General features: G+C 48.2%; 1 protein-coding gene and 1 long non-coding RNA gene across 2 annotated transcripts; both read left to right on the plus strand.

The window, feature by feature from the left end:
* The first annotated feature begins 564 nt into the window (after positions 1 to 564).
* LOC309598874 lies at positions 565 to 2,803 on the plus strand. The gene is made up of 3 exons (XR_014230154.1): positions 565 to 790; positions 1,509 to 1,591; positions 2,644 to 2,803. It is a non-coding gene; the product is annotated as an uncharacterized lncRNA (long non-coding RNA).
* A 152-nt stretch (positions 2,804 to 2,955) lies between these two features.
* Positions 2,956 to 16,026, plus strand: LOC309598795 (uncharacterized protein; the record flags this gene model as incomplete). Its single annotated transcript, XM_082329740.1, has 16 exons — positions 2,956 to 3,002; positions 3,472 to 3,616; positions 3,905 to 4,054; positions 4,238 to 4,468; positions 5,073 to 5,266; positions 7,507 to 7,647; positions 7,744 to 7,882; positions 8,677 to 8,856; positions 9,137 to 9,271; positions 9,606 to 9,749; positions 10,184 to 10,315; positions 11,428 to 13,917; positions 14,682 to 14,837; positions 15,260 to 15,367; positions 15,535 to 15,585; positions 16,012 to 16,026. 16 exons carry the CDS (start codon positions 2,956 to 2,958, stop codon positions 16,024 to 16,026), a joined length of 4,458 nt encoding a protein of 1,485 aa, XP_082185866.1.
* Positions 16,027 to 16,867: the final 841 nt, after the last annotated feature.

Raw genomic sequence — 16,867 nt, forward strand, 5'->3', positions numbered from 1 at the left:
CATGCAAAGGGTTTGCAAAAAAGCAACCCTGTCTCAATTTCTTGAGCAAGGGGCTGTCCCAGAGGCAGGAGTCGCGGCGGCGGGGGCGGTTTTGGGCGGCCCCGGGCAGAGGCAGCGCTGGCCCGGTTCGCCCGGGGCGCAGGAGCGCTGGCAGCGAGGAGGGTGCCAGAGCTGGGCGGAGGGTCGGGGCAGGCCGTGCCGTGCCCGGCCCAGCGCCTGGCGGTGGTCACGGCGCTGCTGTGCGGTCGTCCTGCTTTTCTGGCCCGTGCTTTGGTTTCTGCAGCTGAACAGAAATCCATATTCTGCAGTGGCTGGGCAGGACTGTGGTCAGAACTAACTTTACTTGCGAAATATTGAAAAGCCGTTTTGAAAACTCCTTTCTCTAACTTCAAGGACCCACTGGACTTTTAGCCCATTGGCAATACTGATCTGGGGGTACATAGTGGCCATAGGCCAGGCATGGCTGGCTAAGTCTGTCTCATCCTTCTGCTTGCCGTCGCTGTCTGAGGATGAGCAGATAGCGCTACGTGTAAAAGCAACCCTGTCTCAATTTCTTTAGTATTAGATAAAAGTGCAGCTTCCCTGTATCATAACACCTTCTTGTTGACTGCATCAGCAGCACTGTGAAATGCACTGTGCTTGGGCTGTGAAGACTTGGAGAAAAGCTAATGCAGGAGGAGCCAAGTCTGTTACAAGCTGCATTTGCTCATCTGCATTCTACGTATCCATCTAGGTAGTGCAGTACCGGACTTGGTGTCGAGAGTTGGAGCAGCACGTGGAAGCAGGAGGGGTGAGTGTGCAGGTTGCTAACTCAAGATAGCGTACGTAGCGTTCGTTAACGCAGACAAAAAGCTCCCCAAAGCAATGGCAGAGGAAACCAAGATTTTGCCAGCTGAGGATTTAAAGAAGCACTGTAAGTTTGCCCATCAGTGTTTTGTCCAGTTGCCGTTCTTAGAGCAGCCAGTAGTCCCAGAAATGCCAGTCCAGAAGACCCTATCAAGAAGGATTTTAATTTTGTGAAGGAGTGCTTTATTACTTGCTGGAGTAACATTTGTCCTAGGTCTCAGGAGAGGGCTATACTGCCTGTTACGTTCTATGGCTGTCTCTGAAAAAGAATCAGTTGAAAGAGCGTTTTGGAAGGCAAGAATGCTGGCGTTCAATGTACAGCGCTGGCTCTGTGCTTTTCTTTCTGCTTCACGGCTAACGTAAACCGAGGAAATTAAGGGTAGGAGAGAAGGAGAGTATTCCCAGGCTTCAAGTCTAAGTGAGCACTCACGGTCACGAGCTGAGGATACCCAGCTGTGAGAGTGCAACAGTGGGAGACTGAGGAGAGCTACTCACATTGAGTAACACTCAACCCTCCCTTCCTCCCCGTAGTCACGACACTGCTATGCCTGGAAGAAGCCACGAGCTCCTGAGCTACCAAAGAAACAGAGGGGAAAGCGATTGACGCTAACAGCAGTGAAAGGAACACAAGAATTTGACTAAACATTTCCTTTCTTCTTAAGGGATCCCTTCCAGGCAGGTGGGAAGCCACAGACGACCGCCGCCTGAAGAAAGCACTGCTTCAGTTGGAAGAGGAGCATCAAAGGTAAAATGGCTCTGTTTTGAGTGGGAGGTTGTTCCGGGTGACCTCCAAAGGTTGCTTTCCAGCTTAAATTATTCTATGATTCTGTAGGTGAGCTCCTCAGCAGAGCCCCATTTTAGGTTGAGAATCAAACCCTGGCAGCCTGAACATTTCATGGCGCAGGAGCTTTCCTGTTTGGTTTTACCTGAGTAGCATATCCTGTGCGTGTATCCGAGTCCTCCAGTAGAGCACTTGGCACCACAGGCGTCTTCTGCCACATTTCTTTCTCTGCTTTTCTTTCTTCCTCTGCCCAAGAGATAAATTGTGTGTGGTGTAAAAGTCATCTGTGTGGTGTGTTATGCATGTTGCAAGCTAAGGTGGGAGAAGCACAGCTCCCGTTTTGATCCGGAAGCTGAGTTTTGTGCTTGTTCACAGGGCAGCAGTTCTTGAAATTTTGTTCATGAAATGTTGCCTGGGTGGGATATTAGTCTGTGGCCCCAAAGTCATTAGCCTGCAGTGCTTGACTTTTCAGTTTTCGGTTGAAGGTTTCAGGTAAAGCTGTTTCTCCTACATATGTGGTGCTGTCTTTGTGGTGGGAGGTTTACTGGATCAATAAGGTGGGGTCTTTGCTAGAGGTCTTACGCAGCGTATAGGACAAGGACAGGGAGAGGCTTAACAAGAAGGTGAGGGCAGCGGTGGGTACAACATTGCAAGGGAAAAGGCCACGGAAACTTGGAGTCCTCTCTGCGGAAGAGAGGTGGTCAGGACAACGACAGAGAAAGATGATGCATCCAGTGATTGGACAGCATGAAGGGGAGGCAAGACGTTAACTGTGGGCACCATCAAAGTTGAAGAGGAAGGGGGAACCAAAATTGTAGATGGAAACTGAAGGCTCAAAGCAAGGAGAAGCAACTGAGTTTGCCCTAACAGAGAGGTCTTACTTAATCCTAGAAAGCACTTCTACCACTTCTCCGTTTGACAACAAAGTCGGTGTTGAAGGAGCTGGAAAATCGGGGGGATGCTGCTTGTGGCTAGCAGTTGTTCAGTGACCTCATTGCTGTTTCTTTCTTTCCAAGATGTGAGAATCTGGCAGAAGTGAACACTCTCCTGTGGGAGCACCTAGATAAAGCAAATGAGGTTAATTCAGCCCTCAAAGAAGATGTTGGAAAACTGACAGCGGATTGGATGAAGGCCCGGGAGGAGCTGGAATTGAAGGAGGTTGAACGGTGCAATGAATGTGAGGTAAGGGTAGGCTACGGGAATGTCAGGCGTGATGCCGGAGCGGAAGGTGAATGCATTTTATTTCTGGCATGGAGGACTTGCTGTGTGAAAGTTGTGGCTACACTGGGGCTGTATTGGTGTTGACTAGCAGAAGACGGGGGTGTGAGATGGAGGAGCGTCAGCAAATTGTGGTGATGGAAGATGCCCACCTGCTGTGACCATACTGCTCGGCCTTAAAGGCAAATGCTTGCTGTTGCTGGACACTGTAGGGCAGTCCCACATGAACGCTCGTCTTTTTAATAGTTCCTAAATCTCTGTCCACGTCAGTGGAGACCAGAGAGGTCTGTGTGTTTTCACATGCAGAGCAGCCAACAGAAGAACAAGACAGGCCTCCCCTACCAATAGCCTGTTGTAAGCCAACCTGACACTGGTCTTGGAGGGACTTGTTTTTGTCTTCCGCCACCAAGACTGTTAGACACCTCTGCAAGGCGGGATGATGAGTCATCAGTTTGCTTTGCTGCTATCCACTCCTGCAGGAGAAGTGGTGTGGATGTTCCCTTCTTTGAAGTCAGGTGGCAGGTCTACCGATTTTTACAATATAAATGATTCTGTGATTCTATACTCTTGGTTTTGGAAATAAGAATGTTTTTACGTTAAAAACTTAGTCTTTCCCCTCCTCATAGAGTGAAGGACTTAGGTGCGCTGGAAGGAAAACAGTCGCTATTACAGAGGGAGTTGGTAGTCATGAGAGAGACACTAGAGGAATCGCACCTTCAGAGGGATCTGCTGAAGCAAGAGAACCATGAGCTTACAATGGCACTGCAAAAGGTATGGCCACCTTATTCCTAGGCGGCACTTGTGGGAGAGGGAGCTGTGATAGCAAGACCACCACAGATGCTGTTTCTGTGGAAGCAGAAGGGACAGGGACAATGTTGTTGTTCTCCTTGGAAAATGGTGATCAGCCCACACGGGCTCTTTGGTGTAGTTAGTCCCCACGTGCTTCTTGGGAGCACTGAACCGGGAGTATGTCAGAGACACAAAAGGGGATCTGCAGTTGCCGCTTGAAGTCAGGGATCTTCCTGTCTTTGTTTTCCTGTTGTTCTTTTGTCTCTTCAGGCAGAGCAGTCAGTGGCAGAGTTGACAGGGGCTCAGACGAAGCTGAGGGCTGAAGTAGCTGATCTACATGTTGTAACAGCGAAGATGAGCAGTGTTAACGAAGCCCTTGCATTGGATAAAGTGGAGAAGCTGGAGAAGCTTGTGTTGCAGGTGAGCAGAGTTGCCAAAGATCTTACCAGGTGTTCTTCTCCAGCTGCTGCCTCTTTTCAGACCTCTTGGCTTCAGACAGTATGACTGCCTGAATATGGAAATGTTCCTTTTTCTGTCCAAGCCAAACCTTCTACATAGTAAACCTTACTGTATTTTATTTCCTCTGTGCTTCTGTGATTGTAGCTGGAGCAAGAGAATGACGTTCTGTCAGGCAAAGTGGACGAGATGGAGAGAGCAAAGATCTCTGACCAGGAGAAGCTGAACTTGTGTGAAAGAATGAATGAAGAGCTCTGCTCAGAGAAAGCCCACCTGGAACAGCTGCTGAAGAAAGCAGAGGAGCAACAGGAGGGGCTGCAGGTACAGCTGAGGATACTGGCAGAGGAGAAGGCAGAAACCCAAGAGAAACTCAGTCAGGTGAGACCAAAAACCTGGTGCTTTCTGGGTGGGCTTTTGGCTGCTTGGCTCAGTTAAGCTATATCTGTTGCATTCTGCAGTGTTTTTGTCAAGGGAGATGTTTTCCATTTGTTCGAGCCTCGAGGGCGGGACAAAGCTGCAAGTCAGTGTCTGCTATCTTGTACTGCTAAGAATGGGAATGACATCTTGATATTGTTGAAATTGTATTTTAAGACATACACGCAGCTTTGAATTGCTAGAGCCTCTCTAGGCTTTGAGGAAGAGGAGGAGAAATAGATGATCACACAAGACTGTTGACTCTGGACTAACTGATTTCGGTACAGTGGAAAAAGAGCTTGGGAGAATCGTTATCACTGGAGGAGACTAGGAACTTTGCCATCATTTACGTGTCCATTTCATACTGTGCAATCTTGGGTAGTATGGGATAACTTTGAGAGGAGAATTGTTTGTTTCTGATGGTCTGTTCTCTGTTAGACAGTCTTAGTAAACTTTCAGCCCAAAGTACAGGAGCTCTTTCTCCTCTAGCTGATTCAGAATTGGCACTGGCTGGCTCTGCACAGAACTCCAGAGAAAGGACTCTAACTGTATTTTGTCTCACCTTCAGGTTTGCTGCCAGCAAGAGTCAGCTAGCAGTGGTCCGGAGCAGTTGCGCCAGGAGACCTCTTGCCAAGGGCACGCACTGGCCAGGGTGTCCAAAGAGAAGGAATTGCTGGTGCATGAGAAGGCTGCCCTAGAGGTGCGACTGGCAGCCACAGAGCGGGACAGACAAGGCCTTTCCGAGGAGCTGGCAGAGGCCAGGTAAAGGCGGGGAGGAGACCCTAGGCAGGACATTACTTCATGTGTGTAATTATAAAGGTGGTAATCATTACACGGGGATTTATTGCATCCTGTACGCTTTTGAGATGTTTTCACCTTCCATGGACAGAAAACGGAAGAATCTCGTGGGGGCTGGGGGGTGGGGGGAAACAACAAAAAACCCCAAAACCAGTATACCATAATTTGAATGTTATTTTTCTGACAGCTAAAGCTAACAAAGCTCTCCTGAGCCTTGGGCTCCTGTTTTTGCCCCCTTGCACATTCCTATGTGAAGTCCAAAGCAAGCCGATACAATTCCTCAGTATCTGGTACCTTGGCTCTGCACTGAGTAATAATTAAACCATGCAGACGTTTGCTGAAACCTGAAGCTTCTCTCTTGTTTTGGTTTCTTGTTCTGTGTATTTGAACATAGATCTTTCTTTGCTCATCAAGTAGTTTGACGTGGGATCTTTGGAATTCAAGGCTGTTATGTACGGACATTGTGAGTAGGACACTGCCATTTAGGGTGAAGCTAGAGGCTCATGCTGAACACCTTGAGGGCCTTCTGTTTCTAAGCTAACTTGTTACCTATGGTGCAGGACCTAGACTTGGTTACACCAGCAGCAGGGAACTTTTGAATGCTCGCCAGTCTTTGGGACTTCTTGCCCATCATTGATGTCTGCGTCCTGTAGTCCTCACCACATGCTGTTTAGAGACAGGTGTCATGGAGAAGTTATACAGGGAAGGAACAAGATTCTGCCCTTCTGCTGCATCAGGTTTCTAAGATCAAATGCGAGAAGTTCTCCTTTTCCAAAAAAACCCCCCAAAACCAACCCAACGTATGGAGATGTTTGTCCTCCTCCTAGGTGTATCTTGGAAGACTCCTGAACTGGCAGAGCTGTACAAATGATGTTTTAGAGAGTGTTTTGCTTCTTGACTTTTACGCTTTACCACTCCAGAGTATGGTGTTAGCAAGGCTGATAAACACCATTTTGACGCAGTCTGTTTCTTGAGAGCTGCTGCTGCTTCTGAGCTCCAGCTTCTCTTATTTGATCCAGCTGAGTTACGTTTTGTCAATTATTGGGCTGTGGCAACTATTCTTGCCAGATGTTGTTCTCAAGAGCCTTTTGTTGCCACAGTTTTGGACTCTCTCATCTTTTCTGTTCTGTTTTAGAGACTGACCTTAAAAGGGAGCATATTTGCTTTGGACTGCCAGAGATTGGCGTAATCAGAAATATGTGCTTGTTCTCCTTCTTGAAGATACATCCTCCATTGTCCATCAAAGTAGCGAAATCCTCCTGTTGCGGGTTTTACTGTTGTACCACTCGGGTGCCCCTTCACCCCAAAGGATGTTATCCTGATTGCATGCCTGTACTAGTGAGGCAGTGCTGTGTATTGTAGGAACCTGGCACACAGGACCCTGTGTGAGATCAGGGAGGTGTCTTCAGCTCCTGGTTCCAGAATCCTGTGTGTCAATCGCGGCAGCTGGTTGCAGTCTATGGATGTAACAATTTGCCTCTGCAGTACTATAACTTCCATGAGAAAGAGCGACAAGTCACGTGGGCTGCTGCCTACTTAGCAATGCCTAAAGAAAAGTAGCAAGTTTTTCTTTTGAACTTCCAACAGTTTAAACCGAAGGATACCCGTCTCTCCTTTCAGGTAGTCCTTGTTCAGGTAACATCTAGTTCAGGTTTCTTAAAAATGCTGCTACAAGCATGAGATTTTACTATATCATCTAATGTACTTCTTTAGTCCCTTTTACATACAGGGAGTCTGGAAAATTACCTGCCTATACCTATGCTATGAACAGCATTAAGAAGTCATGAGTCAGCCAGGGAACGACTCTTATTCTGTCCCCCTGCAGAGCAACTTGGAAGTGCTGATGAGATAAGGGCTGTGAGCCTGGGAAAAAAAGCTGGGCTTTTGCTTGCTGGCACAGAGTTTGTGGGCACAGCTACCCGTGTGTCATAGATCAGACAACAGCAATTTAAGATTTGGCTATTGAGATCAAATTCGGCTGGGCTTTCTGTGTGATGCTAGGTCGTAAGTAAAGCCTGGGCATTCCCTCGGAGGGGCCTGCATTGCTATTTTAAATGGCAGAAATATGCTTTCTGTCTCCAAGTTTCCATGCAACCCATTTTGTGTACTCAGGGGTAGGGATCTTGAACCACTTCTTACTGGAATAACTCCCTGTGGGTGTCAGGAGCCAGAAATTCATTTCTCTCCGTATTTGCAACTTGTAGGTCAGTGAAGGAGACCCTGGAATCCAGCCGGTTGGAGGCTCAGCAGCACTTAGCTGAGCTGGAGATCGCCAGGAGCCAGCTTGAAATCCGCCTTCACACAGTCACACGGGCCAAGGAGGTGATACAAGGTGAGAGCCTCACGTGCATTGTTTCTGGCGATCCCCCTGCCTCGGGAGGATGTTATAAAAATAGCTCTCTGTCTGCAGTGCTTCTGGGGAGTGAAGGAGCTGGAGACAGATCAGAGAGATCTCTGATGAGGCAGGAACGGGAAAGCATGGCGCAACAGCTCTTGCAGACAGAACAGCAGTATGACAAAACCCTCAGGCGTCGGCAAACCGATCATGAAGTGGAAATAAGGAAGCTCCTGCAAGACATGGTAGGAAACAATATGCTTTTGAATTCTTCAAGCAAGCTTTGTGGGCTGGCTTTAGAAGAGCGTGTGAAACAGCAGCAATCACCTGTCATAGGCCACACATTGCTAGGCCCGGCAGCAGAGCCAATGGCTTGTACTTGAGGGCACGTGAAGACCCACAGGACTATGCTGGGACAGTAAATGCTGCCACAGAGTCGGTGTGGGCCCAAGACGAGTTCAACAGAAGGTTGGGTGGTCCCCACGCAAAGCGTGGCAGCAAAGGGGGAGGATCTTACCAGATTCCTGTCTACCATGAGGTCGACTCCTAGCATTCCTGCCAACTGCAGTCGCGGGAACTTTGTTCCTTTCTTTCTGTCCTTTCATGCTTGACAGAGGTAGTATCTTTGGGCTTAAAGCATATAGAACAGGCCCCTTGTTCCTGGTAGTTCAGTTCGTGGCCTGCCTTGTGACTAGGGCATCGGGGTACTGGCCTCTTTCTCACCCTGCAGTCCATCTGCATCTTTTCATTGATGAGAATGGAGTTGAGCTTTGAAAATAGAGACTCGGAGACTGGAGAGAAATGCTGAGGTGAGAGGTGCTAGCAAACAGGCAGCCATCCGAGAAGGGCAGGTAACATCTGCTTTTCTTCCACCTGCTGACCCTCCTTTGAAGTTCCTTGATAGGACGTGATTGATGGAGGGCCCAAAGCCACTACTGTGCCCTGTTGAGGTGGGGGTTTGTGGGAGGCAAGAAGCTTCACCTTTTTTTGAGGAGCTTGGCTGGGACTCCATCTTGAAGTCTTTTCCTCCTCTCATCAGGCAAGCGAGCGGGAACGGCACCGTTCAGAGCTACAGGAGATGCTGGAGCAATGGGAAAAGGAGAAGGCAGAGACAGAAAGGGAGCACGAGAAGAAGCTGTTTGATACGAAGCAGAAAGTTGCTACCATGCAAGCTCAACAAGAAGAGGAACGAACTAGAGTCGAAAATGCCAAGCAAGAGGTAAAGACTGTGAAAGGAGAATGGGTGTGGTTTTTTTACTCTTCTGGGCTCCTTATCGATCCTTCGATGACTAAGAGGTTGTTGAAGATTCAGTCATGGATGGACCATGTTTATACTGCCAATCTCACTTAGGAACCTGTGCCTCCAAGTGGGCAGATAATGACCTAGGAGGCCAGCAGCATAGTGCTTTGAGAACGGGTGAGCCCATCCGTCTTTGAGTCTTACCACACAAATTTTTTTATGGGAAGTTTAAACCCGTCTTCTCTTTATTTCTGTGCAGGTCCTGCTGGAAAAGGAGCGTGAGAAGAATGCTTTATTAGAGACACTGCTCCAAACTCAGGGAGAACTAACAGAAGCCTGCCAGCAGCTGGAGCAGCTCAGGCAGGAGGTGGAAGAGCAGCGAGAGACTGGGCAGGTAAGTCTGACTTGTAGGGTAGGTTGAAGGAACGGGCCGTTGGCAATTGGACGTAAGCCGGGAGGGCCGGGTAACGGAGTGAAGGGCAGTAACAAGGAAATAAAACATAAGTCCTGCAGCTGAGGAGGCAAGGACTACTGCAGGCACTGAAAGCACCGAGCCTGGTAAGCTCCAGAGATCAGCAACAGGAAGGAAGGGTTACAACGGCAGCAGAGCTGGGTAGAAAAGCAGAAAGAAGTGGCTGAATGAATGTGATTTTGAGACAGAAAGAGAAAAAAGCTGGGCCTGATGGCACGGCAGGTCTCAGTAGCTTGCTCTCCATTTGTGTTTACAGAACATCACAGAAAAACTGCAAGCAGAGCTGCAGGAAACTCAGAGTAAGATCAAAGCAGCGGAGAAGAGGCAGAGGGAGGAAAGCCAAACCATCAAAGAGGAAATGAATATCCTTCTTCAGCAGAGGGATGGTCTACAAAAACAGGTGACTGCAACAGCAGTAGCTCCTCCAGTCATCAGAGGCGGTCTCTCACTTGCCTTTCCATTGCAGAGCAGCAGGCTGATGGGATAATCCCTCTGACTGCCATCATACTGTGGTCTCCATCTCAGCTGGTCTGAAGGAGACTTACTGGCCAGCTGAATCTCACCTGCTGCCCTGGACAGATGGGCTAGTCCTTTTGCCTGTTTGCCAGTAATCATCAGAATGGATTTCTGCTGGTCTTGCTTTCTACGGTGGTTTTTCAGCTGAACGTGGTGACCCACTTAGATTTTTAAACAAGTCAGCTGTATCCGTTGTGAATCTGGTACTCTTGTGACAGGGTGAAATGTAAACTTGTTCTTTCCCTTTCCTCACAGTACGTGATACGGCTGACAGTGACAAGCTGTAGTCTCTGACTGCTTTGTTATGTTTCACTTGAGGTGGAAGAGTTGACATCGCAGCTAGCAGCCTCCGAAGAGTCTCTAAAGAAGGAGGCTATGACGCTGCGTCAAGAGGTGGTGTCTTTGGAAAGGAAACTCGAGAGCACTGAGAAGCAAAGAAAGGATGTCCTGGTGAGGCTGGCAGATGCCACAGAGGGCCATTTCTTACCTATTTTTTGGCCTTCTGTTAATACTTCTAAGGAGCAACTTTTTCCAGTGGAGAGCTGATTTTGGTTGGTCTTGTACAGGTTCAGTCCAAATCTGAGGAGATACAGAGTACGCAAATGCTGACCAAGTTTCCCTCATTTTCCCCTTCCTTCCGCTCATCGTTCCTTGTTTCCCAGACTTTTGCTTTCCTGCCACTTTTCACTTTTCCAATTGCATTCTTCTGAATGAGCAGGAAAAGATGCTGTAGTCATATAAAGCTCGCTTATGATTCAAGGTGTTTGTTTTCCTCAATTCTGAAGGTTTCCGCCCTTGAAGCTTTAGTCAAAGTAATTTTCAAACTTGTCTCTATTTACATTGCATGGTTTGGGCAATTATTTTTGTTCAAATCCGTATTTAGATTTCCAAATGTCTGGCTCTGGAGAAAGGGGTGAGAAGACAAAGTTTGCTAATAATAGAAAGCCGTTCAACATTGCCCACCTGAGAGCAGACAGTGGGGAAAAAAAATAGAGGAATTTGAGAAACAAAAGTGCTGATCCAGATAAATATGTACGCCTGCAAGGGGAAAACTCGTCCTTATTTCAACCACAGAATGACAGACTGTGGTCTGACCATTACTCCTTCAAGAGGGGACAGTGGGGTTCTAGAGGATGGTACCATGAAAACTCTACAGAGTAGAGGTCCAAAAAAAGCCCCAACCAAACCCCAAAGTGGGAAATCAAATGTTGGGGTTGTTCTCTCTTCCCTTCCTCCCTAATAGAGAGAATATCGTCATGCCACTGCCTAAATCATGCTTAGTCTGGACTTCAAATCCTGACTGCAGTTCTGGTGGCTCCTGCCCAAAAGACCACACTAGAGCCAGAAGAGGTTCAGAGAAGGGCCAAAAGGAAGATGGGACTGGCTGAGTAAGCTGGGAAAGATGCAACCTACAGGGTGGCACGGGAAAGGCTTCCAACATCCTGAGAGGCAGGGAGAGAGGGGGCAGCCCTTGACTGCCGCTGAAGCGGGAGTTCAAATCTAGTATGACAAGCAAACATATATCGACGGAACTATTGAATCTTTTTCTCACTGTTTTGCAGCATGAATGGGAGAGACTGCAAGCAGTTAAAGAAGAACTGGTGTGGGAGAGAAACCTTCTTCAGGACTCAGTCACAGCCTCTGAAACGCGAGCAAATACAGCAACAGATATGAATCACTGCCTTGAACAAGAACTTCAAACTACATTGTCTATCTTAAAAACGAAAAATGAGGAAGTGGAAACGCAGCGGGAGAAAATCCAGATGCTCCAGAAAGAGGCAGCCCAGGGACAAGCTTTGCAGGAGACTGTCACTCATATGACTGCCCTCCTGTCAGAGAGGGAGGGAGAAATGAAGTTGTACCAGGAGCAGATGAGAATGCTGGAAAAGCAGAAAGAAATGCATAAAACTACTCTCGATGGGGTTATTAAGGACATAACAGAGAAAAAAGAGAAGATGGAATCCCAGCAAGAACAGATACGGGACCTGGAGAAGCAGCAAGAGAAACAAAGGATTGCTGTAAGCAAAATGAGCAAAGACTTGGAAGAGAGAGATCGGGAGATCAGATCCCAGCAAGAACAGATACGGGACCTGGAGAAGCAGCGAGAAATGCAGAGGACTGCTGTCAGGAAGATGAGCAAAGAGCTGGAGGAGAGAGACCAGGCGATCAAGTTCCAGGAGGGGAAAATAATGATTCTAGAACAACAGGGTGCATCACAAGTGAGAAACCTGCAGGCGGATCTTGATCATATGAGAGGAAACTTGAAGGAGAAAAACATAGAGCTTATGTCTCTGACTCGGCAGATCCAAGAACTGGAAATGGAGAGAGCACAGGTGAAACCGCTGCATGCAAGCCTTGAACACCTGAGGGCAGTTCTTAAGGACAGAGAGAGTGAGTGTGATTCTCAAAGGGATCAGTTAAGACTCTTGCAGCAGTACAAGGAAGAGCAAGAGGGGTACCTGCAAGAGCTTCGTGGTAAAGTAGAGAAGATGATGCTTTCTTTATCTAAAAAAGATCAAGAGCTTGAGTCACAACAAAAGCAAATCCAGGAAGCTGAAGGAGTCATGGAGATGCAGTTGAGGACTGTCCGTGACCAACTGGAGCAGACCTCAAAAGAAAAGGACAGACTCATAGACATCCAAAAGGAACAAGCAAGGAGCTGTGAGGAAAAAACAGAACAGATGAATGTCTTGCACCAAGACTTAGAACACACTAGGGCAATACTGAAAGAAAAGGATTTAATGATTGACTCTCAGAAGGAACTGATTGAGACCTTCCAAAAACAACAACAACAAGACTCTGAATGGCAGAAGGAAATTCTGCAGCACCTTCAAGTGGCACTAAAGGAAAAAGAGCAAGAGATTTTGTCCCTTAGAAAGCAACATGAGGCATGCAAGGAAAAGGAGGAAAAGCATGAAGCTGAGCAAACGAATCTTCAAGCAACAAAACTGACTGTGAAAGAAAGAGAAAAAAAGATAGAGGTTCTGGAGGAGGCTATCTCTAAGCTTCAACGGGAAAAGGAGGAGGCAGCAATGCAGACTAAAGGTATGCTGCAAAAACTAGAATATGCTGAATCTTCTCTAAAAGCTAGAGATCAAGAGATAGTGTCTTTGCAAGAGCATGTCCAGGAGCTTCGAGAGCAGAAGGAGTTAGAAGGCAAGCAGGCCAAGAGTCTAGAGCAGGACCTAGACAAAATGAGCCAAATATTGAAGGAGAACCACTTGGAGTTCCTCAAGCAGACAGAGCAAATTAACATGTTCCGGCTTCGTGGCGAAAGCATGGCAGTAGCACTAGCATCGTGCCAGAAGCAGGTGAATCTGCTTGAGGAAGTGGTGAGGAAGAGAGATGAAGACAATGAAACTCTTCTGCAAAAACTCCAGCACCAAGAAGAAGAACTGAAGACCTTGCAGAATTTGCAGCTTAGGCTAACCGAGCAGCATGAAGAGGTTAGACATCACCGAGAGCGAGAGAAGCTCCTGGACGATGCCTTGCGTGAGAGGGAACGAGAGACCAAGGCTCAAGGTGAGGAAATAAGAGCTCTTCAGGAAGATCTCCAGCATGTTCAGCAGACTCTGACAAAGAAGGATGAAGAGATCAAGTACCAGAGAGACAGAGTCAGGTATTTAGAGAAGACTCTGACAAGGAGAGAACAAGAGCTTAGGAGGCAGAGTGAACTGAAACAATTAACGTCAGCTTTGCGATGGAAAGATGGAGAGGACAGCCTGCAGAAACAAATCCAGAAACTCCAAAAATGGGAGGAAGAGGAAGCAGAGAAGAGGAGAGTTCTCCAGGAGAGAGAGCGTGCCTTGCAAAGACAGAAGGAGCTAACCCAGCAACTGGAAGATGAGCAGAAAGCAAAGGGGGAAGAATTGAAGCGGGTGACCGCTCTTTTGAAGCAGACTGAAAGTGAAGAAGCCAAATGGAAAGAGAAGGCACAAGCACTGACTCTTGCCCTTACCAAGAGTGAAAAGGCCAATGGGACTTTGAGGGAAGAAATAGCCATCCTGCAGAGTAAGGTTACAGAGAGGGACACGGACCGGTTTCATCATCAGGTAGGCAGCGTGATTGATCATCAGTCAACTAAAATGTCTCTAAAGGATTCTAATGATGCTTCCCATAAAGATATGGGAATATATATTCCCATAAATATATGACCTGCTTGGCCAAAGAAACTAGGATTGCAGCCAGCAGGCTTGCCTGTCTGTGTAGCTCTGGCCAGAGACCATTCACCTGCTGGAATGTTTTCTGCCAAGCCCAGAACTACTGAAAGAACTATGGAGCTTGCTGCTAAAATTAACTCAAGCCCAAAAGTGGGGGATGGGTAATCGGGTCTCTTCTATCTAGGCAGGCTTAGCCAACGTGTTGTGGTTAGGATTTGGCGTGGAAAGGAAAGGGCACAGTTGACCAGACTAATATACTAAACTTAGCGGAACGATGGCTGAACAGCAGCTACGCTGATGGTGCTTAGAAGATGCTTTCAGAGATTTAGATTTCTGAGGTCCAGCTTTTCCAGTGTATTGAAAATAATGGAATTGGTACCATTGCCTGATCAGGTTAAAGGCTTCATTGCGCATTCAGGATGTACTTGTGCCGCAGTCCAAAAAAACACGACGGCAAATTTGCCTTGGATTTCACCAACGTGATCTGGAGGAGGGCCCCTAGGAAGAGGGCATGTTGTTTTGGTCTGTGGACCAGGAGAAGAAGGGACTTAGCACTGTGCATTCCTGCGTCCGGTCACTCTCCCCGCCTTGTTGATTCTGGCTCTTCTAACCTTTATGCGGCACCAGCGCACATAATCTCCTCTCTGAATACCCAGCAGGCTGTTGCAGAAGGGGAGCAGCTATCATGGCTCTCAGAGAAGAGACTCCTGTTGCAGCGGCTGGAACGTCTGCAGCAAGCAGTTGCAAGGCTGGAGCTTGAGAAGACTGAGCTGAAGCAACTCAGTGCTGAGCTCAAGAGGACTCTTGAGCAGGTAAAACAGGCTTTCACTGCCTCTGCAAAGCCTCACGGTCCTCTGGAACACAACACATTGCCACAGACAGCACTTTGGGGTCCTCTGCTTGTTTCCTTCCCTCTCCCGGTTCCCCCTGTGGACACACGCTTTTGTATTTTCTCTCTCTTCTGGCACCCCATTGCCTTCACAAATGCACATTCACTCTGGTACCACCCTTCTTGCCCCAGCGTCCCCATACACACACATTTGACACTCTTGTGTCAGGAACTGTTTCCTCTTGGTCTTTCTCTTCCATAGTCTACTTTGAGTGCCTTTTGCCCCCAACACACTGGTGCAATGAACAGTCTGAGCAGAAACCTCCTTGCCGTGATGTCCAGAGGCCCTTTTGCTCCTTGTTTGGTGGCAGGTTTCTGTGACCCTTTCTCCTATCCAATGTGCAGGTGGAACGGGAACGGAGGAGACTGAAGAGAGATTGTCGAGGTCGGTCGTTGCGAGATGCAGGTGGATTTTCTCTCTCTGACCAGCTCCAGGTGCATGCTCCTAGACAGGTGAGAACAGAATCTTACTTGGTGGGAGGAGGGTCTGGCCATACAGAGGAACGACGGCAAATCCCAGAGGCAGCAGCCCCCCGGTATACACCTAACAGAAGTCAAGTATAGACCATGGCCCTGGCCAAACTGGAGACCAAAAAGAAATCCTTGTGTTTTCTTCACAGGAGGAGTCTCACAGGTGCTGCAGTTGTCGATTAGCTGAGTTGTGGAACCACGTGAGGGGTAGGAAAGCTCTCCTCAAAAGCTGCTGTGGCTGTACTGATGGGCGCAACTTTGCCCGATGCTACAGCCCGAGTATTGCTTAGCTGTCAGGAAGGGAGTACACCAGGCAGTGGAAATGCCCAGTCAAACACATCTGTTGGCCGTGGCCAAACAACATCATTCACCCATTCAAACCCATTGCTTCTGCAAATGGAGGCACTGTTGCTCCTCTTGCCTCTCCTCTTGCCTCGCCTCCAGGGATGTAAGGCAGTGCCAGAGCTTCTAGCCTTCAGGCAATCGTTAGTCTCGTATTGCTGTTCTGTGCTAATCATGATCCCAATATCGGACCAAGTCAGAGACCTGAGCGCTGCATGGACATCTGTTTGGTCGGTGTAAGAATGTACATTCCAGCTGCTGAACCCTACCGCGTCCTTTGACAGTGGTATCAGCAGTAGCAGCAGTCACCAGACTTCTCTTCCATGTCCTTTTATGGGTCTGGTACACCCTGGTCTCCCTGAGGATGTGAATCTTCACCGGTGTTCAGGGCAAAATGCATGTAAGATTTATGCGAGTAAAGTATATGATGCTTAGCTCTGGCAAGTGAGCCAAGAATGCTGCTGAAGCCATCGGGTTACAGCCTAAGGACGTTTTTACCTGGAAGTCTCGGTGTCTGAAGTTCTGTTGCTACGGATAACTAACTGAACCGCCTTCCCCTCGTGACTGTTGTGTCTGCCTGCCCCGTGGACCTACTTCAGCAGTTCAGCAGGAAAACGAAGGCGCTCTGCTCAAAGAATAGTCCTCAGCTGGCTAGTTAGGGCACTCCTCTGGGTCTGGGAAACAGCGGAACTGGAACTTGATCTCACGCTTCCTGGGAGATGCTCTTAGCAGCAGATGGCCGCTTCTCCCACTCGTACCTCTGGGTTACCTACCAAAGCGCGGGAGGGCTTTTCAGGCTTCCAAGCCAGCCTTCCCAAAGGTGCCCTTGTTATTTCAGAGAGAAGGTCAGACCTGACCCTCTCTTCAGTGGTGGCGTTCCCTAGCCTACGCATATTGTTTGCTGTGAAGTCCCTTTGCCGTCTTACTTTCCGTGCGCACGACTGCCTTCTAATTCAGCACCACGCATTCCCCTTCCGGAGCTGGCTGCCTGAGTTTCACATCTAGTCTGTTCTAGATGCTTAGCAGGTTAGGGTCCCACTTTTTATCGCCTTTGGCTTTATGTTGACAGACCTTGGTATCGTAATTCAAACGTAGCAGGTTCCATAAGCCATAAAACTCCTTTGGGAGTTGCTTCTGTTA

This window comes from Platalea leucorodia (genome assembly GCF_965183815.1).
Source record: "Platalea leucorodia genome assembly, chromosome: 18".
Lineage (NCBI taxonomy): Eukaryota > Metazoa > Chordata > Aves > Pelecaniformes > Threskiornithidae > Platalea > Platalea leucorodia.